The sequence below is a fragment of the Molossus molossus genome, unplaced genomic scaffold, assembly GCF_014108415.1.
Source record: "Molossus molossus isolate mMolMol1 unplaced genomic scaffold, mMolMol1.p scaffold_m16_p_20, whole genome shotgun sequence".
Taxonomy (NCBI): Eukaryota; Metazoa; Chordata; class Mammalia; order Chiroptera; family Molossidae; genus Molossus; species Molossus molossus.
This window is the reverse complement of record NW_023425356.1, coordinates 9,289,839-9,312,146: the sequence shown is the minus strand read 5'-3', so window position 1 is coordinate 9,312,146 and position 22,308 is coordinate 9,289,839. Positions and strand designations below refer to the sequence as shown.

The following is a 22,308-nucleotide window of genomic DNA, read 5'->3' as shown; positions in this document are numbered from 1 at the left end:
TGTGCTCAGTTCAGTACCCCATCCTCCTGCTTGGCCTGTCACTGATGGGTGGGGGAGTGAATCCCAGACAACCTCTGATGATCCACTGGTGGTGGCTCAGATGCTATTGCATTTCCCATTGCCTGATGCCCAGCCAAATGTATTTTTACAGGATTCAGGGCTAGATTTCAGAAGGTAAATAAGCTTTTTTTACTTACATAATGTGTCTGACCAAGGTAAACGGGACAGTGTTTTTATTCCATGATCTGGACAGGAACCATTCAGCTAATTAAACTTGAGTTAAGGGCTGTGGATAGTCACCTATTTCAGACCTTTCTCCCATCCTAAGTACTAACCAGGCCCGCCCTTGCTTAGCTTCCGAGATCGGGCGTGTTCAGGGTGGTATGGCCATAGACCTATTTCAGACCTTTCTAAGGCTCGAACAGGCCTGAGATTCAGCCATAGGCAGAAGTTTCTCTTCAGTCTGTCTTGGCTTTTCTTCTTTAATCCAGATGTGAAGCATTTGCATTTTATAAGGTACATAGAACTATAATTTTTTTCTAACCCAAAGAAACTACAGAGGCAATGTGACAGTTAGTAGACCGTGCCCTGGACTAGAATTTCAGAGAAGCTTGGCAACTGACACAAAACCTTGTTCTGACCTGTACAAGTACCAGCATTTCAGCTATACCTGGATTGGGCTTCCGTTATTGTACAGTGATACCTCGGTTCTCGAACATAATTCGTTCCAGGAGGACGGTCGAGAACCAAATTGTTCGAGAACCGAAGCAATGAAACCAATAGGAAATAATGGAAACTGGATTAATTCATTCCAAGCCCCAGAAAATGCCTATTTACTGGCCTAATTTGTATATAATATGTAGAAAAACATAAGTCTCAACAAGAAATAAAAGTGTACAGTATGTCTAAGGGTTAAATTCAGTGTAAAGCGTGACTCTCTCCACAAAGCGTGACTCTCTCTCTGCACTCACACTGATGACGCAAACAAGGCGCGCTGGGCCGAATGAACGCCATTCGGCTCAACTCGGCTCATCTCGGAAGTTCGAGTTCCAAATATTTGTTCGGATTCCAAGACAAAAGTTTCTCGAATCTCCTGGTCGAATACCGATTTGGTCGAAAGTCAAGGCGTTCGAGAACCGAGGTATCACTGTACTTCCTATGATGAGAACTGAATTCTCAGAAATAAATCACAGGAATATCAAAGGGAGTTATTAAAACAGGGGGAGAAGCATAGATAACTTACTTTTTAGCATCACTCTCGGGGGAGTGGACGGAGCTGCGCTTGAAGCTGTCCCACAGTTCTCTTGTAAGCAGCACCTCTGATCATCCATCCGGTTGCTCTGAAATCGGCTTAACAGGTCAAAAAACCCTTCATCTCCAATAGTATCTGCACTGAGTTTCTGAAATATTGAGAGAAAATCTAAATATTCCAGCATTAGACTCAGATCATCAGTGGAACAATAGATAAAGAGGAAGATTATAGAGAAAGTGCTAATTTATATTTTTAAAAAGAATACCAGACAGCAATGTTATTATTAAAAAATTATTTCAATCCGCCCTGGCCGGTTTGGCTCAGCGGTTAGAGCATCGGCCTGCGGTCCGGAGAGACCCAGGTTCGGTTCCCGCTAAGGGCATGTATCTCGGTTGCAGTTTGTCCCCGGCCCTGGTTGGTCGTGCGGGTGGCAGCCACTTGATGTGTCCCTTTCACGTCGATGTTTCTCTCTCTCTCTTCCTCTCCCTCCCTCCCACTCCATCTGTGCAAAAAGTGGGAAAAAATGTCCTCGGGTGAGGATAAAAAAAAAAAAAAATTATTTCAATCCAACTAACAAAAAACATTTCTAGTTATTTTAGTTTTTTTTTTTGTTCAGGTAGAGTGGGAGGGAGAGAGAGGAACAGAGAGAGAGAAACATCGATGTGAAGGGACACATTGAGTGGTTGCCACCCGCACAACCGACCAGGGCCGGGGACAAACTGCAACCGAGGTACGTGCCCTTAGTGGGAACTGAACCCGGGTGTCTCAGGACCGCAGGCCGATGCTCTAACCGCTGAGCCAAACCGGCCAGGGCAAGTTATTTTAGTTTTTAATCCTTGTATTTCTAAGGGTAAGGAAATGTACCTTAGACTCAGGGGCACTGCTTCAGATCCTGAATGAATTATGTGATTATCAGTGAGACAGCCCTATATCCCAGGCTCAAAGTTTCCCCCTTCTCTTTGGCACATCCAAATTACTAGCATCACTACTCTTCCACATTGGGGCCACTATTAAGTAAAATAGGGTGACTTGAACACAAACACTGTGATACCTCAACAGTTAATCTGATGACCAGCTACTAAGTGACTAATATAACAGGCTGGGAGCATGTACAGCGTGGAGACACTGGACAAAGATGATTCACGCCCTGGGCCACACAGCATGAGATTTCATCACACTACTCAGAACAGTGTGCAATTTAAAACATGAATTGTCCGGGCACTGTGGCTCAGCGGTTGAGCACCAGGAGGTTACCAGTTGGATCCAGGTCAGGGCACATGCCCAGGTTGTGGACCAAATCCCCAGTGGGGCATGCAGGAGGCAGCCAGTCGAAGTTCTCTCTCATCAATGTTTCAATCTCTCTTTCCCTCTCCCTTCTTCTCTCACTCAAATCAATAAATAAAAAATAAATATATTTAAAAAAATAAATAAAACATGAATTATTCGGCCAGTGTGGCTCAGTGGTTGCGTGTCGACCCACGCACCAAGAGGTCACTGGTTCAATTCCTGGGCATGTGCTCAGATTGTGAGCCCGACCCCCCGTGGGGAGCATGCAGGAGGCAGCCAATCTGTTCTTTCTCATTGATGTTTCTCTCTCTCCTCCCCTTCTCTCTCTAAAAATCAATGAAGAAAAAAATTTTTTTAATTTAAAACAAATTGTTTATTCTGGAATTTTCCATTTAATATTTTTGGACTGCAGTTGACCATAGGTAACTGAAACTTTGGAGAGCAAAATATAGATAAGAGGGGACTACTGTACTTGTGATATTTGAAATTTTGTTTTAAATATACATACCCTCTGGGAATTTGGAATTCGGTGCTCAGAGTTACTGGCATCTTGGAGAACTTTAGTGGAGGAACTAGTTTTGTATTTTTTCCCCTTCAATCTGTTGACAAACAGTAGCTTAGCAGAAGGTTTGGCAATGAGAGGTTTTTGTTTAGCAAGGATTTCACTGTTCCAGTTCTGTACCTACAAAATTATAAACGTAAAGCAGGACATGAGAAAACAGTCTCTGGTTTCCTGTCATTGTAACTTGCCACCCATTCATTTAGTATTGGGGGAAGTGAGACTTAGATCTTTTTTTTTTTAATCCTCACCTGAGGATATTTTTCCATTTTTGTTCCCATAGAGTGGGAAGGGAGAGAAACATCAATGTGAGAGAGACACAATGACTGGTTGCCTCCTGAATGACCAGGCCCAGGGACAAACCGCAACCGAAGTATATGCCCTTGGTCAGAATTGAACACGCAGTGCATTGGTCTGTGGGCTGACGCTCTAACCGATGAGCCAAACCAGCCAGGCCTAGATTTTTTTTTCCTTATTGATTTTGAGAGAGAAAAACATCGATTGGCTGCCTCCTGCATGCCCCACACTGGGGATCGGGCCCACAACCTGGGCATGTGCCCTGACCAGGAATCGAACATGTGACCTCTTGGTGCATGGGTTGATGCTCAAGCACTGAGTAACACAGGCCGGGCCATCTTTTTTTTTTTTAAATCCTCACCTGAGGATATGTTTCTTAGAGAGACATCGAATGGCTGCCTCTCGTATGCATTGGGGATCAAACGCGCAACCTTTTGGTGAATGGGACAACACTCCACCCAACCAAGTCATCCAGCTAAGTCAGAGGCTTAGATCTTTTAATAAATTCCTCCTTGCCAGGATATTTCACTATTTTCAGCAGCTTGTACCAAATATATACTGTGGATTTCTCATTATCAGAACAATATGGTGGGTTTTAAGAACCTAAAAATAAGAAACAAAGTTGGCCCGGACCGGTGTGGCTCAGTCGAGCACTGTCCTGTGTACTGAGAAGTCACCGGTTTGATTTCCAGTCGGGGCACATGCTCAGGTTGTGGGCTTCATACCCAGTGGAGGTGTGCAGAAGGCAGCTGATTGATGTTTCTCCGTCACATCCATGTTTCTCCCTCTCCCTTCCTCTCTCTCTCTCAAAATCAGTTTAAAAAAACAAAAATCCTGCCCAAAATCCCATAAAAATAAAATTTGAATGGTCAGTGAAAAAGCCAGGGTTTTACTTTGGATGTCAGTCACTTAAATATCTATTACAACTAGAAATATTGGATGTATGTAAAAGTTTAACTGTAAAATGTATGTAAAAGTTTAACTGTAAAATTTAACATCTAAAACTTACACAGCAGAAGTAATTTTTTGTCACTCATCTGGTTTAAACATATGTAACAACCTTTTTAAAAAATAGTACAATAGATCACCTGGCCGGCATGGCTCAGTGGTTGAGCATCGACCCATGCACCAAGAGGTCACTGGTTTGATTCCCAGTCAGGGCACATGCCCAGGTTGTGGGCCCGATCCCCAGTGTGGGGCCAGTTGCAGGAGGTGGCCAATTGATGTTCTCTCTCATCAATGTTTCTGTCTCTCTCTCTCCCTCTCCCTTCCCCTCTCTCTAAAATCAATAAAAAATTTAAAGAATAAATAAAATGGTAAAATAGATCTAAAATTTGTCTTTTTCCTTTTTAAATTTTATTTTTCTATTAGAGATGACATACAATATTGTATTAGTTCCAGGTGTACAACATAGCGATTAGACATTTATATAACTTACGAAGTGATCCATCCCCCCAGTCCCCGCCCCGTTAAGTACCCACCTGGCACCATACACAGTTATTACAATATTACTGACTATATTTCCTATGCTGTACTTTACATTCATGTGACTATTTTGTAACTGCCTATTTGTACTTATTAATCCCTTTCACCCAAATGCCCTCCCATCTGGCAACCCTCAGTTTGTTCTATCTTTGAGTTTGTTTCTGTTTTGTATAACAACCTTTTGAATAACAGAGTCAAAATAAATATTTTTGGGGTGCAAAGAAAAATATTAAGTGTATATAGTAGCTGTGTGACATTTGCAGCTTTAACATTGTCTTAAGTGCAACTCTGATAAAAGTCCATGTTATGGAGTAATTGATGAGGCGCATTTTTTTGTAGGTACACACACAAATGCACAAATTGCAAGTGTGCAGTTGGGAGTTATATAACCACCCCCCCAATCATGACAGAACATTTCTTCAACCTAGAAAATTCCCCAATGAGGCACAAATTCCTGCACTGAGGCTCATGTACCTGAGTGAGACAAGTAGCTAGTAAGAGAACCAAACCAGCTATCTGCAATCACAATGGAGCTTGACTTCTTATTTCTCAATTCATTTTCTCACACAGATTATAAGGAAATTATCTGGTAGAGTAGATATCAAAATCTTTTTTTGTTTGTTTGTTACATTTTTTATTGATTGTTTTTTTAGGGAGAGAGAGAGAAACATCAGGGAGAGAGAGAGAAACATCAGTGAGAGAGAGAGACATCGATCGGCTGCTTCCTGCCCGGCCCCTGCTGGGAATCAAGCCCACAACCTGGGCATATGCCCTGACCTCGGGAATTGAACCAAGACCGCTCAATCCACTGAGCCACACCAGCTGGGCAGATTTCAGAATCTTTTTTTTTTTTTAATCCTCACCTGAGGACATTTTTGCATGTATCTTCAGATAGAACGGGAGGGAGAGAGGGAGGAAGAGAGAGAAACATTGATGTGAGAGAGAGACATCAAGTGGCTGCCACCCACACGACCCCAACTGGGACCAGGGACAAACTGCAACCGAGGTACATGCCCTTAGCAGGAACCAAAACCGAGACTATCCAGTCCGTGGGCCAACACTCTAACCACTGAGTCAAACTTGCCAGGGCAGATTTCAGAATCTTTTGATCTGAGAAAAAGTAAATGGCCCTGATGCTAGAACATAAAACTACACCTAAATCCCAAGCGGAAATGTGAAACATTTTAAATGTTTCCTATATAACTATTTGGACTTCTCAACAAAAACACTGAATACAGAGTGGAACAATGTCTTCAAAATTAAAAAGGAAAATTATTTCTAACAAATAATTCTATAATCAGCATAATTACCAATCAAATGTGAGAGTAGGGAAAAAAGCATTTTCAATCCTTGAAAAAGAACAAAGTGGGAGGTACCATGCCCCCTGACTGCAAACTACACTACAAAGCTACAATAATCAAACAGTATGGTACTGGGATAAAAACATATCTAGATCAATGGACTATCATAAGAACTCCAAAATAAAGCCTCACTTTTATGATCAATCTATGACAAAGGAGGTAAGGATATACAATAAAGACAGTCTATTCAATAAGTGGTGCTGGGAAAACAGAACAGATACACATAAAAAAATGAAAATTAGACCCCTTATATCGTATACAAAAATAAACTCAAAATGAATTAAAGACTTAAATGTAAGAACTGAAACCATAAAACTTTTAGAAGAAAACACAGGCAGTAAACTCTTTGACATCAATCTTAGCAGTATCTTTTTTGACATGCCTCCTCAGGCAAGGGCAACAAAAGCAAAAATAAACAAATAGGGTTACACATCAAACTAGTTTCTACATAGTGAAGGGAAGCAACAAAATCAAAAGACAACCTACGGAATGGAAGATACAAATGATACATTTGATAAGAGGTTAATATCAGAATGTGTAAGGAACAAACACTGCTTAACACACACACACACACACACACACACACAGACACACACACACAAATCAATTCAATGAAAAAGTGGGCAAAGGACCTGAACAGCCATTTCTTCCAAGAGGACATAAGGATAGTCCTCTCAGCATCACTAATCATCAGGAAATGCAAATCAGAACCACAGTAAAATATCATCTGATACCTGTCAGAATGACTATCATCAAAAAATCAACAAATAGCCGAGCCAGTGTGGCTCAGTGGACTGAGTGTTGTCCCATGGACTGAGAGGTCCGGATCGATTCCTGGTCAGGGCACATACCTGTGTTTTGGGCCTGATCCCCAGTGGTGAAAGAGGCAGCTGATCCATGTTTCTCTCTCTCTCTAAAAATATCAATAAAAACTTTTTTTAAAAAAATCAACAAATGAACAAGTGTTGGTGAGCATCTGAAGGAACCCTGGTACACTGTTGGTGGGACTATAACTGGTGTAGCCACTATGGAAAACTGGAAATTACAAAAAAATTAAAAATGTAACTACCCAGCAATTCCACTTACAAAGAAAGTGAAAACACTACTTTGAAAAGATATATGCATACCTATGTTCATTGCAGCATTATTTACAATAGCCAAAATATGAAAGTAACCTAGGTGTTCACTGTTGGACGATAGAGAAATTATGGATACAGTTCATGCACCACATGATGTTTTGGTCAACCATGGACCACAAATACAGTGGTGGTGCCGTAAGATTATAATGGAGTTTAAAAATGCCTATAGCCTAGTGACCTTTGTAGGATGGGGTTGGTGTAAACAAACCTACTGTGCTGCCAGTTGTATAAAAGTACTGGCACAGTTATATACTATACAGAACACTTAATAGTAAATGACTATGTTGCTGGTTTATGTCTTTACTGTACTCTTTATCTTTATTTTACAGTATATGCTTTCTACTTATTAAAAAAATTGTTTGCTGTAAACACTATGCTATGTTACAATGGCAGTAGCCTCATACATCTCTGTTTACTGCATCTCCTGACTGCATCATTTTCTCTTGTGCTTGATTGAATCTCTTGTCATTTTGTACAGTAACATGTCGTATAGGCTTGTGACCTGGGAGCAATAGGCTGTACCATGTAGCCCAGGTGTGCAGTAAGGCTGTCTTATCCAAGTGTAAGTGCACTCGATGATGTTCACACAATGACAAAACTGCCTAACAACACATTTCTAGAAGGCAACCCTGTCGTTAATCAGTGCACGACTGTATATATACAATGGAATATTGTTCAGCCATAAAAAAAAGAACGAAATCTTGCCATTTGGTAATATGGATGACCTTTAGGGCTTTGTGCTAAGTAAAATAAGTCAGACAGAGAAAGACAAATACCATATGACCTCATTTATATGTGGAATGCAAGAAAAACAAAGCAAAAAAAACCCCCCAAGTTCATCAGATGCATAGAATAGATTGGTGGTTGCCAGAGAAGAGGGGGCGGGGGTGTGAATGAAATGGGTGAAGGGAATCCAAAGGTACAAACTTCCAGTTATAACAGGTAAGTTTTGAAGATGTAATGTACAGCATGGCAACTATGGTTAGTCCTGTATTGAATATTTGAAAGATGCTAAGAATAAATCAGTTCTCATTACGAGAAAAAATTCTATAATTCTCTATGCTGATGGACGTTAACTAGACTTGTGATCATCTAATCAATATACCGTACACCTGAAACTAATATAATTTCAATTAAAAATAAACCATGAGATCTTACCTGGGGGAAAAAAGCACCAATAAATTTAAGTGAGTAGCCAACTCTGTGGAATCCACGAATAATGAGAATCAATTATACATTAAAACAAATTATATTGTAATATATATATATATATTTTGGTACGTGCCCCTCGCAGAAACCGAACCAGGTACTCTCTGGTCCACAGGCTAATGCTTCAACCACTGAGCCAAACCGGCTGGGGCTATATTGTAATTTTATTAAAAAAATAAACTTTAAGTTGAAAGTTACTAAAATATTTTAACAGTTCAAGAAATTTAAAACAAAAAATGCCAACCTTTTCTGGTGTTAACTTCATAAGTTCCATGTTTTCCATACTGTGTCGGCGTCCAAACTTGGGTCGTGCACCTTTGTAAAAAGAAGTAATTTAAATAAACCAGGGATACCTTAAGACTACAAACTCAGCATCATTACATTATTTGTTGTTTTACAGTCTGTTACACAAACCCATATGGAAGTAGTAAACAAACATGTTCTTTTAAGAATAATAATTTTCTGCCCTGGCCTGTTTGGCTCAGCAGTTGGAGCGTTGGCCTGCGGTCCAGAGAGACCCGTGTTCGGTTCCCACTAAGGGTACGTACCTCGGTTGCAGTTTGTTCCCGGCCCTGGTTGGGTCGTGCGGGTGGCAACCACTCGATGTATCCCTTTCACGTCGATGTTTCTCTCTCTCTCTCTCCCTCCCTCCCACTCTATCTGAACAAAAAATGGAAAAATGTCCTCGGGTGAGGATAAAAAACAAACAAACAAAAAGAATAATAATTTTCCATACCAACTACTCTCAAAGGCTTTTTTTTTTTTTTTTTTGTTCAGATAGAGCGGGAGGGAGAGAGAGGAAGAGAGAGAGAGAGAAACATCGACGTGAAGGGACACATCGAGTGGCTGCCACCCGCACGACCAACCAGGGCCGGGGACAGACTGCAACCAAGGTACGTGCCCCTAGCGGGAATCGAACCCGGGTCTCTCTGTACCGCAGGCCGAGGCTCCAACCGCTGAGCCAAACCAGCCAGGGCTTTTTTTGTTTTTTTTTAATTTTTATATAATAGTTTTTCTTTATTGATTTTAGAGAGAGATGAAGGGAGAAGAAGAGAGAGAAACATCGATGAGAGAGAACATTGATTGGTCACCTCCTGCATGCCCCCCACTGGGGATCAGGCCCACAGCCTGGGCATGTGCCCTGAGCGGGAATCAAACCGGTGACCTCTTGTTGCATGAATCGATGCTCAACCGCTAAGCCACACCGGCCGGGCTCAAAGGCTTTGATGTAGGATGTTACATTTTGGTTGGAAAATAACTTTGGTTACTAACACTATTCCTTAATTTAGAAAAGGCATTTGTAATCATTGGTTTTACACTATTGAGCCTCTCAAAAATAAACCTAACCTAACTGGAGAGTGGTTTAAATAAGTAAAAACATAAGGAAAAGGCTTTAGGTCTTCGATTTTGAGATAAGAATCAAAACAACATCCCCAGTACTATGTGACTTCAGAGCTACCCATTTCCATTTTAAAATCTCATTAGATGGCAGATTTACTGCCAGCCAGGAAATATGTTTAAAAAGTTCCTCCAATTTTTTTCCATAAAATTATCATTAAATATAAAAAACTTTCATTTTTCTTATCCCCTCAATCTTTTAAAGAAAGGCAATATTCTAAAAGACATAATATAAGGAATACATGACACCTACCCAGCTTAAAAAGTAAATTACCAACACATTAACACTCCCTACAATATCCCTATTCCTTCCTGTAATTTTTTATATTTTCATTACATAAGTATATATCTATGCAATAAAGCATAGTATATATATTATATAAATGGTTTCATACTGTACATATACTCTAACTTGGTTCCTTGGAGCAACCTTATATTTATGAGACTCATCCTAGTTGATATGTACAGTTTAGTTTAATTTTCATTGCCTTTTTAGGACTAGGAAATTATTTATTTATCCTTTCTACTGGGACAGATATTTAGGTTGCTTCCAATTTTTTATTATAAGCAATACCACTCCAGAAATTCCTGGACATCTCTTGGTGTGCACGAGCAAGTGTTTCTCCCAGTTTGGACATCAGGGTGTGTAACTGGAACAGAATTGCTGGATCGTAAGGTTGATACATCTTCAGCTTTACCAGAACGTTGCCAAATTATTCTTGAAAATATACTAATTTCTAGAAGTGGGATCACTGGGTCAAATGGCAATTCAATGTTTAATTTTTTGAGGAAACACCATATTGTTTTCCACAGTGGCTGCACCAGTCTGCATTCCCACCAGAGTCCCCCTTTCTCCACACCCTTGCCAACACTTGTTGTTTGATGATTTGTTGATGGCGGCCATTCTGACAGGTGTGAAGTGATACCTCGTTGTTGTTTTAATTTGCATCTCTCTGATGATTAATGATGTTGAGCATTTCTTCATATATCTCTTGGCTATTTGCATGTCCTGTTTGGAGAGATGTCTATTTAGATCCTCTGCCCATTTTTCAATTGGATTGTCTTCCTTTTGTTGAGCTGTATGAGTACTTTATATATTTTGGAAATTAACCCCTTATCTGATATATCGTTGGCAATTATGCTCTCCCACATAGTGGGTTCCCTTTCCATTTTGATGCTTGTTTCTTTTGCTGTGCAGAAGCTTTTTAGTTTGATGTAGTCCCATGTATTAATTTTTTCCTTTGTTTCTCTTGCCTTAAGGCATTGTATCAGTGAAAATTCTGCTGTATCTGATGTCTTCAATTTTGTTGCCTACATTTTCTTCTAGGATTTTTATGGATTCACGAGTCACATTTAAGTCTTTTATCCATTTTGAGTTTATTCTTGTGTATGGTGCAAGCTGATGGTCTAGTTTCATGTTTTTGCATGTAGCTGTCCAATTTTCGCAACGCTATTTATTAAAGAGGTTGTCTTTACTCCATTGTATGCTCTTGCCACCTTTGTCAAATATTAATTGAGCATAATGTCTTGGGTCAATTTCTGTGTTCTCTGTTCTGTTCCATTGATCTATATGCCTATTCTTGTGCCAGTACCAGGCTGTTTTGATTACAATGGCTTTGTAGTATAACCTGATATCCACTATCGTGATCCCTCCTACTTTGTTCTTCTTTTTCAAGATTGCTGTGGCTATTCGGGGTTATTTTTTGGTTCCATATAAACTTCTGCAGTGTTTGTTCTAGTTCTGGAAATATGTCATTGGTATTTTAATGGGGATTGCATTGAATCTATAGATTGCTGCACCCCTATGTTCATAGCAGCACTATTTACAATTGCTAAGATCTGGAAACAGCCCAAGTGTCCATCAGTAGATGAGTGGACAAAAAAGCTGTGGTACACATACAGAATGAAATACTATGCATCTGTAAGAAAGAAACATCTCTTATCCTTTGAGATAACGTGGAGGGGCCTGAAGAGTATTATACTAAGCGAAATAAGCCAGTCAGAGAAAGACAGTATCACATGATCTCACTTATTTGTGGATTAAATGAACAAAATAAGCTGATGAACAAAACAGACCCAGAGACATAGAAGTAGGGTTCAGACTGACAAACTTCAGAAGAGGGCTTGGGAAGGAGGGAAGAGATAAACCAAAGAACTTATGCATATTTGCATAACCAATGGACATAGACTACAGTGCTATGGGGGAGGGCAGGCACGGGAGAAGGGTGTCAATGGGGGAAAAACAAGAAACATCTGTAACAAAAATAAATAAAAAATAAATAAATAAAATGTACTAATTTCTATTCCAATCAATATTACACAAGACTGTGCATTACCCACATCATTTCAACACTGGTATTACTAGAACTTTTCTCTCTACCACACTGGCTTTCAGTATTACTTCACTGTGGTTTTCCCTCATTCAATGACGTTAAATATCTTTGAATACTTAATGGGCTGTTTGTGTTTCTTCTTCTGTTTATCACTTTTGTCCATTTTTTAGTTTGCTTATTTGTTTTGGTTCTAATTCATAGTTCTTATACACTGAGAATACAAATCCCTTTTTAATCATATGTGTGGCAAATGTCCTCTCAGTTTGTGTTTTATCTCTTTATGGTTTCTTTTAATGAAATGAAGTTCTTAATTTAAATGTCAATCTTTTCCTTAATGGTTTTATTTTCTGTCTTGAGACACCCTTCCCCTCCCTGGAATCATGAAGATACTCTATTTATTTTCAGAGGTAGTACAGCATACTGACTGGGCGTAGACACTGAGGCCAACCACCCACTCACTCACTCTCGCAAGTACTCGTTCTGATTCAGTCTTCTCTGTAAATAGCAATTGTGTGATAATTCATCACTATCTGTAAAGGGGTCGGTACAATGACTGGTAAGTAGTAAGCATTCAGCAAGTGTTAGCCAGCATTATTATTATTGCTTTAAATGTCTTCCATATGCCCTGGCCGGTTTGGCTCAGCGGTTAGAGCGTCGGCCTGCGGTCCGGAGAGACCCAGGTTCGGTTCCCGCTAAGGGCACGTACTTTGGTTGCAGTTTGTCCCCGGCCCTGGTTGGTCGTGAGGGTGGCAGCCACTCGATGTGTCCCTTTCACATCGATATTTCTCTCTCTCTCTCCTTCCTCTCTCTCTCCCTCCCTCTCTATCTGTACAAAAAATGGAAAAATATCCTCGGGTGAGAATACAAAAAAAAAAAAAAAAAAGAAATTTAAATGTCTTCCATATTTAAATCTTTAATCCAGCAAGAATTTATTTTTGTGAGATATTAGTTTCCATATATGCAAGGAATATAAATTTAGGCTCTATATTCCCATCTACTGGTCTGTCTCTATGCCAACAGCACACTATCTTAATTACTGTAGCTTTAAATCTTTGTATTTGGAGATAATTTCAATAAATGATCCCATTTCTTGTTTTTTCATCAGGAATGTTTTGCTTCAAGTTCTCAGACCTTTTCTCTTTTATATACACTGAATGAAAATGACCTCATCAAGTTTCCCAAAATAACTTGTCAACTGCTTGGGCAGTGCATTGAATGTATATCAGTTTGGGGATTCTGACATCCTATAAAATATTTAGTTTTCCGATCTGAGCAATTAGAGAGAGAAATCTGTTAAAATTTCCCATTATGATTCTGGATTTTCCCATTTCTCCTTTTATGTACACTGAAGTTTTGTTATTCAACTTAATAGGAACATGCAAATTTAAGACTTTTTTTTTATCTTCCTGGTGAATCATTAGCCATTGTGAAATGAAGGTCTTAAGTATATTTTATCTGATATTAATATAGCCATACAAACTTTTTTTAATGAGGTTTTCCATGGTGTGTTTTTTTCTATCCTTTTACATTAAGGCTTAAGATATTCTTACCTTTTAGATATTTCTCTTGCAATAGCTTGATTTTACTCTTTTTCTAATCTGATACTCCTGTCCTTTAAATGGAAGGAACATCTACATTTAATAAAATTAATGATGTATTTGAATATTTGGGCTATTTTCTCCTTTACTGTGTTTATTAGTGAATTATAGTAATTGATTTCCTATTGTTCAATCCACTTGCATTTCTGTTTGTTTTAAATACATTGCTGGATTTGGTTTGTTCTATCTTGTTTAAAATGTTTGCATCTATGTTCATGAGTAAAGATGGGCCTATAATTTACCTTTCTTGTATTGTTCTTGTCTGGTTTGGATATCAAGGTTATACTGTTCTTAGAAAGATTGGGAAAGTGTTCCCACTTTTCAAGTTATTTATAGAATTTTGTGGAAGATTGATATCAATTTTCTTGAATGTCTGGTAGATCTCACTTGTAAAATCATCTTGCAGGTACAGTCGTCCCTCGCCACTTCACCCTGCGACTCTTGTGGCTTCACTCTATCGCGGTTTTTTCAAATAACCGCAATAGAATGAAGCCACGAAAGTTGCAGTGCCAAGTGGAAATTCATTTGTTGCAGTAGAGTCTGGACTAATTAACCGTGATAAACGAGGGCTGACTGTATTGTGTTAATGGGAAGTTTTAAAATCACTAATCATTTCAGCCCTGGCTGGTGTTACTCAATGGTTAGAACATCAACCTACACACTGAGGGTCTTGGGTTTGATTCCGAGTCAAGGGCACGTACCTGGGTGCAGGTTCAATATCCAGCCCTCGTCGGGATGTATGTGGGAAGCAACCAATCAATGTGTGTCTCTCACACTGATGTTTCCCTTTCTCTCTCTCTCCCTCCTCCCCTCCCTTCCACTGTCTCTAAAAATCAATGGAAAAAATATCCTCAAGTGAGGATTTAAAAAAAAAAATCACTGAACATTTCTTTATGGTTTCAGGCATTAGTGATGTCATTCACATAATTTCTACCAGTAGACTTTTCTTGATTTAGTTTTTGGTAAGTATTTTTCTAGAAATTGTCCATTTCTGCTAGGTTTTCAAGTATCTTTTTTTACAAAATTATTCAGGATAATCTCTTACCTTTTTCATCTCTGGCTGCATCTATATTATATCCACTTCTTTCTCCTTTTTTTTCCCTTGAATAATATTGCTGTAGATCTGTTACTCTTTCTAAAGAACCAAATTTCAGCCCAGCCGGTATGGCTCAGTGGTTCAGCATCAATCAACCCATGAACCAAGAGGTTGCTGGTTCAATTCCCAGTCAGGGCACATGCCCATGTGGGCCAGATCCCCAATGTGGGGCATGCAGGAGGTGACCAATCGATGCTCTCTGTCATCGATGTTTCTCTCTCTCCTTCTCCCTTCCTCTTTCTCTAAAATCAATAAAGGAAAATAAAATTTTAAAAGAGGAAAATGGCCAATTAAAAAAAATGAACCAAATTTCGGTTTTTAAAAATTCTCCTGAATCTTTAAGTTCATTAATGTGTATTAATAACATGTTGAACTTCCTATGGTATATATTCCCTCTGGATATGGTAAACATATGATGATTAATTTAAATGTAAACCTTAAGGATGAAGTTGGGTTCTATTACCGTGCAAGTTGTCATCAATTTCAACATTTTCAGACATTACTGAATTATTTGTGCTGTAGCTCAGACCGAGAACCATCTGGAGATCTGAGAGATTCAGCCGCGCTGTCAGCTCACCGCTTCTGTCCCCAACCTGTAACCACAAGCATTTATATTTTAAAGACAAAGAATTGTGAAGATTAATTGAAAATGTTGTGAACCTAAAACTGAATGAAAATAGTTATATTGGAATTATGAGACTATGAATGAAATATTTTTTTTTAAAGAAGAAAGCAAAGGGAAGTTTCTAAAATATGACAGTAGGACAGCTAATTATATTCCATCAGTTCTTTCTTTCTCTAAATATTAGACTGCTCTTAATCTCTATTGTTATATTAAATAATAGTGTGGTTCTTCTGTGAGACATGAACTTGTCATCATATGAACTACATTTCCTTCGAATATTTTACTTTTATACTATATAGTAATAATTAACATTTATTTTTAAGCCAGCACTAGACATTATCTTAGGTGCATGCATATAGATTATAATCTCTAATCCTTACAATGACTTGTGAGATAGATAGTCCCATTTTACAGATGATAGAAATGAGGCTCAGAAAGGTTTCCCAGCTCAAATAGCCAGCAGGTGGCAGAAGTGTAAGAGAAGCCAGTCCTTGATTCTAAAAGCTGTGTCTTTCCTCCCACACATGCTGCGTGTCCATGCAGAAATGGGGGCGTGGCAGGGCATATTCCAGTGATCCTCATTCCCTGGTGCCCAGTTTTATCTTCCTACATCAAGGCCAGTGCAAACATACCTCTGATCAGTATCTCAAAATGCTTTCTGCAGTTGTGGTGCCTAGAGAACAGTATATAAGTACACCTATCACTCAGCCATACAGGAGCAATCCAGGGAAGCACCAGGACTATCTGCTGGTTTGTGAATCATAGCAGCACAGACAGCAGTTTGCTAGCTTCATACCTCTCTTGAAATTTCCAAGTGCTTTTCAGCAAAATGCATGGCTTGCTCATGATTTCCTAGGGCTGTGTAGGCGTTTCCTAAGCTCCAACACGCTCTTCCTTCACCAATTCTACAAAATGATCAAAGCAAATTTGCAGTTATCTGAAAGGAGGTCTGCAGGGGAATCAGGCTACTCAGCAGTAATTAAACTTACAATGCTCTGCATTTACTTGATATTTGACATAAAAAAAACATACTATCATAATACTAGAGACATATGAGAATACCCAGATAATACTGAAAACTCAGAGGTATTAAAACACCCTTTATTAAACATGCACTGTATTATAAAATAATAGTCTCAGGGACAGGTCTAGTTCACCCACCCCATTTTCTGTGCATCCCCATGGTAATCATTCACCCCATGTTTAAACACCATCAGGAGGAGAACCTACTGCCTCTGGGGTAGTATACAGAGAAGTTCTTCATACTGAGGTAAAGTCAATCTAGTGTCCTAAAGTAAACAACACAGATTAAAGGCCTGCACATATATGCTGTTATTTCTTTTATTTTTTTAATCCTCACCTGAGTATATTTTTTCCATTTTTGTTCAGATAGAGTGGTAAGGAGAGAGAGGGAGGGAGAGAGAAACATCGATGTGAGAGACACATCAGCTGGTCGCCTCCTGCATGACCCCAACCTGGGCGAGGGACAAACCATAACCGAGGTACATGCCCGTGACCAGAATTGAACCCACGACTCACTGGTCCACCAGCTGACGCTCTACTGCTGAGCCAAACCAGCCAGGGCTATGCTGTTTTTTCATTCATTAAAAAAAGGATTAGCCACCAACATTAAAAATCAGAAGACTTCATATAAAAACTCATGACTTCTAACTTCTCTTAAAAATAGGGGAGGCAAGCCCAGCTGGTGTGGCTTAGTTGGTTGAGTGTCCCCTATGGACTAGGAGGTCATAGGTTCGATTCCTGGTCAGGGCACATGTCCATGTTGCAGGCTTGATCCCTAGTAGGGGGTGTGAGGCGGCCAACTGATGTTTCTCTCTCATCGATGTTTCTATCTCTCCCTCTCCCTCTCTGAAATCAATAAAAACATATTTTTTAAAAAGGGGGTGGAGAAATGGACATAATGGACCCTTGTTCCTGTTGGCAACAATGAGCTGGAGTTGAGTAGCAGATGTCCCTGTCACACCAGACTGTATGTCTAAGTTCACTCCAGTTCCACACTGATATAGTAGGAGGACAATGGTTTGTGATCTAGTTACTGATCTGGGTTCAAGGCTATATGGAACCACTGTAATCCTCTAACACATGCTAGCCCTTCAAACAAGAATATACAGAGGATGTTGTTGAAACAGAAAATTCTTCCCTGGCCAATGTGGCTCAGTGATTGAGCATCATCCCATGCACTGAAAGGTCACCAGGTCGATTCCCATTCAGGGCACATGACCAGGTTGCCAGCTCAATCCCCAATATAGGCCATGCAGGAGGCAGCTGATCGATGTTCGCTCTCACATTGATGTTTCTCCCTCTCTAGTAAATCAATTAAAAAATCTTTAAAAAAAAGAAACAGGAAATTCCTTAAAAAGAAAATTCTAGGAATTGAACAATGTACCTATATATTGTACCATAACTACAGTAACAAGGTGTATAACTCACCTGTCTTTTAGCTCCTGAGCAATTGCTAAGTGCTTCAGATGGTAGTCGATGGCCTTGTCATAGTCTTGAAGCAGCGTGTATGTGTTTCCGAGGCTGTAACAAGACTGTGCTTCCACAGCTCTGTCTTTCAGCTGCCGAGCCAACAGCAGTGTCTTTCTAAAAGAAGAAATTAGTGTTTACATAACAATCATTCTATTTTTGGTTATAATCATCAAACAACACTCTTCCACCCGCCTTTAAAGTGAATCTGTTTTAGAGCCTAAGACCCTGCACTTTCCCCATTGCTTCCAGACAAAATGAAAAGACGCCTTTGAAACACGAAAAGCTTCTTTTTTTATGTGCCTGTCCAATTTTCACAACACCATTAGCAAATCCAGATTTTTATAATAGATCTGAGTCTTACGAATTTCCAGAGAAAAGGAGTAGGGACACATGAGATCAAGTGCTTCTAAATATTAACACAATATTTTTAACATTTAAGAAAACGTTTCCTGTTGTAGTGGTAATAACTTAAAGTAAGAGACATTGTTCACATAACCTCTCTTTTCAATCATACACTGACTCATGGAAAATATTAAGTAGTACACTTAAACATTGACCAACTTCTACCTAATGCATATGGAATCGTCAGAAGCTAGTACAGCAGTTAAGAGTATGGACTGTAGATCTAGATTTTCTGGATTCAAATCCCAACTTAGCTAGGAGATTGGGCTCAGTTATCAACTTCTTTATGCTAAGTTTCCTCCCATGTAAAATGGGGGAAATAGCTCATAGGGTTTTGTGAGGATTAAATAAATTAGTATATACAAAGTGCTAAGAATAGCATCTTGCTCACAGTAGATGCTAATAAATGTTAACATACTGTTTTGTTATTATGATGAGTGCTTAAACCTATAGATGATTTTGTATCCAATTACTATGAATCTTTCTTATAATTTCTGCCAAATAGTATAAATATATCATTTATAACTATATGAAAAATAAGTGTAAGATAATGGGATAGTTTTTTGTTGTTTTTTAAAATCCTCACCCAAGGATATTTTTCCATCAGATAGAGTGGGAGGGAGAGAGAGAGAGAGAAACTTCAATGTGAGAGAGACACATCGACTGGTTGCCTCCCACACAACCCGACCAAGGCCGGGATGAAATACAACCAAGGTATGTGCCCTTGACTGGTATTGAACCTGCCACTTATTGGTCTGCAGGCCAACACTCTAATCGCTGAGCCAAACTGGCCAGGGCTAGTTTTTTTTTTAAGCAATCAAACTTGAAATTATGTATTTACTGATGACACCTTCTAAGCTGTGACCTTGGAAACCTACGCACTTCCTCGAACATTGCCTGTCCTCAACAGCATTTCTGTTAACTTTTGCAGTTGCCTTCAGACCCTGTGGCATGACCCTTCCTGGTACAACATTGTTCTTTGAAAGAACAGTTAATTTGTAAATGGCCAGAAATCTTCCTGGCACCAAATCCAATGACTAAAGTAGGTTTAGTTTACTGCTTTCTATCCTGAAGGATATAGATCTATGTTGAGACAGTCTTCTTGTGAGGCCCGAAAATATTTCAAAAGGAGAGGTCCAAAAGTACTAGTTAAAAATATGTGTAGCCTTGGCCGATTTGGCTTAGTGGTTAGAGCGTTGGCCCTTGGACTGAAGGGTCGTTGGTTAGATTCCTGTTCAAGGGCATGTACCTGGGTTGCAGGTTTGATCCCCAGCCCCAGTCAAGGTTGTGCAGGAGGCAATCAATCATCTACTTTGTTACAGAACTTTTCACTATTTGATATAAATACACCATTGATTAAGACTTTTCTATGTCTTTTAGCTTTAAACTATAAGAAAGGTATATTTAAAGTCAAAATATATACTCTTTATATAGTGATATTTTTATTTGGGAAGATATTTCATATCTAATCAACCAACAAATATTAACCAATGAATTGATGTTTAAAGTAAGGTGGGATGGCGTTCTAGATTTTAGATGGCCCTAAAGCAAATTTACCTTTATAAAAATATGATAAAATATTTAGAACTCTCTCACATTGGATTCTTTAACATGAAAAAACAAATCAGTCACTGTGTCTTTGGTTCATTCAAACTGGCTTCTGCCCAAGTCTGTATGGGCCTTCACTCCCCACTAACTAGGGAAAACTCTAAACAACCTAAAGCACAGAGCAGGCCAACTTAGGCAGTCTGAACTCTGACAGATTAGAAAGACCTGCCACAGAAGGAGCTGGGATGGTCAATCTAGTGAGTGAGGATCAAGGTGGGCAGGCAGAGGTGTGATGGTGGGAAAAACCCAGTGGGAACTGGGGAAACGAGGCTTATTTTTGTTACTAGGCTTTCTTTTGGTCTCTCTGCAAACTGGGTGGAAAAAAGCATATAAATATACACACTACACATGCTAAACAAGTTAATAATTTAATCTGAAAACAGTTTTAAAGGTAGCCCGGCCGGTGTAGCTCAGTGGTTGAGCATCAACCCATGCACCAAGAGGTCACCGGTTGGATTCCCAGTCAGGGCACATGCCCAGGTTGTGGGCCAAATCCCCAGTGGGAGCATGCAGGAGGCAGCCAATCGATGTTCTCTCTCATCAACGTTTCTCTCTCTCTCACGCCCCCTCTCTAAAATCAATAGAGGAAAAAAAAAATTTTTTTAATTTTTAAAGGTAAAAAGTAATAGTATAAAGGGGTCAGACTGCTGCTATTAAATCTTAGGTACAGCCCTGGCCAGTTTGGCTCAGCGATTAGAGGGTCAGCCCGTGGACCAGAGAGTTACGGGTTTGTTCCGGTCAAGGGCATGTACCTCAGTTGCAGTTCAGTCCCCAGCCCTGGTTAGGTTGTGCGGGAGGCAACTCGTAGATGTGTCTCTCTCACGTTGATGTTTCTCTCTCTCTCTTTCTCTCTCCCCCTCCCACTCTATCTGAAGATAAATGGAAAAATATCCTCGGGTGAGGATTTAAAAAAAAAATTAGGTACAGTAATATTTACTGAGCACTGTGTATGTACTATGTTAAGTAAGTGCTTAATATAGTCTTTCCTTCAATTCTCACAACAACCTCAAAAGCAAGGTACTGATATCTTCCATTACAGATGAGGAAACTAGGCTTAGAAGCCCAACGTCCTATTGCTAATGTGCAGCAAAGATTAGGTTTTAAACCTGCCTGTGATTTAATAGGTTTGCATAACTACTCATTTTATTTTTAATATTTTTTTCTTTATTGATTTTAGAGAGAGAAAGAAACATCGATGAGAGCGAACATCAATTGGCTGCCCCTCCTGCATTCCCCTCACTGGGGATCAGACCCACAACCTGGGCATGTGCCCTGACCGGGAACCAAACTGGTGGCCTCTTGGTACAGGGGTCAACGCTCAACCACTGAGCCACACTGGCTAGGCATAACTACTCATTTTACATTTATCTACAGAATTATTGGACTAACTTGTAGTATTCAGAGGCCATTTCAAATTCACCAAGAAATATGTATGCATTTCCAAGATTGCTGTATGCTCTTCTTTCAGCTGCTTTATCCCCAAATTCTTTTGCTATAAGGAGACGCTGAAAGAGAAAATTTTGATTAGATATAGCTATAAAGTAAAGAATAATCTCATTACTGTGCAGAACACGGATGGAAAGAGGACTGGCTCCAGAGCCTTGCACTGTACCTGCTCATGAGCTATCACAGCATCCCTGAAGTTGCCAAGGAGGTAATGTGTGTTTCCAAGATTTCCAAAGGCACGTCCTTGGGCAGCTCTGTCACCCAAAGCAGTCACTAGTGACAGGTTTTCCCTAGGTGATAACAAAAAGTTGTAAAAAAAAAAAAAAAAAGGATTTGCGGGGGGGATTTATTATTTAGATTTACACATTTAAGTCTTTTTATCAGAAAAAAAATGTAACAAGCTTACAGCCCTAACGTGCCACAGTTTAAAGATGTGTCTATGATGGAGAGTGATTATAGGAACTGGCAGGATACATTTTACTAAACCATCCAGGGGGATTTCTGCCCAGGGTAAAGGCCTTAGTTAATCTTGAAACCTCTAAACTAATAAGTTCTATGAAATTCTATTGATAAGAGACTAAAATTACCCAAGTTGACTTAGACTAACCAATGATACTTCTTGCTTCTGCCACTAAGTGGCACTAGTCTGCAGCTTACATGGAAGCTTTCCTGGGGAGGGGATTACCACTAATTAGTCCAATTTGGTTTATTTTTACTTGC

General features: G+C 39.5%; 1 protein-coding gene across 3 annotated transcripts in view; it reads right to left on the bottom strand.

Annotated features, from left to right (window-relative positions):
* GPSM2 (G protein signaling modulator 2) overlaps positions 1-22,308 on the bottom strand; it is a 50,362-nt gene that overhangs the window by 14,977 nt on the left and 13,077 nt on the right. For all 3 annotated transcript variants that reach the window (XM_036271985.1, XM_036271984.1, XM_036271987.1), the window contains exons 6-13: positions 21,755-21,878; positions 21,532-21,647; positions 18,091-18,246; positions 16,436-16,544; positions 15,478-15,607; positions 8,834-8,904; positions 3,048-3,221; positions 1,244-1,400 (exon numbers count right to left, since the gene is read on the bottom strand). In XM_036271985.1, the coding sequence (XP_036127878.1) occupies positions 1,244-1,400; positions 3,048-3,221; positions 8,834-8,904; positions 15,478-15,607; positions 16,436-16,544; positions 18,091-18,246; positions 21,532-21,647; positions 21,755-21,878 (1,037 nt within the window). The remainder of the gene's footprint in view (positions 1-1,243; positions 1,401-3,047; positions 3,222-8,833; positions 8,905-15,477; positions 15,608-16,435; positions 16,545-18,090; positions 18,247-21,531; positions 21,648-21,754; positions 21,879-22,308) is intronic.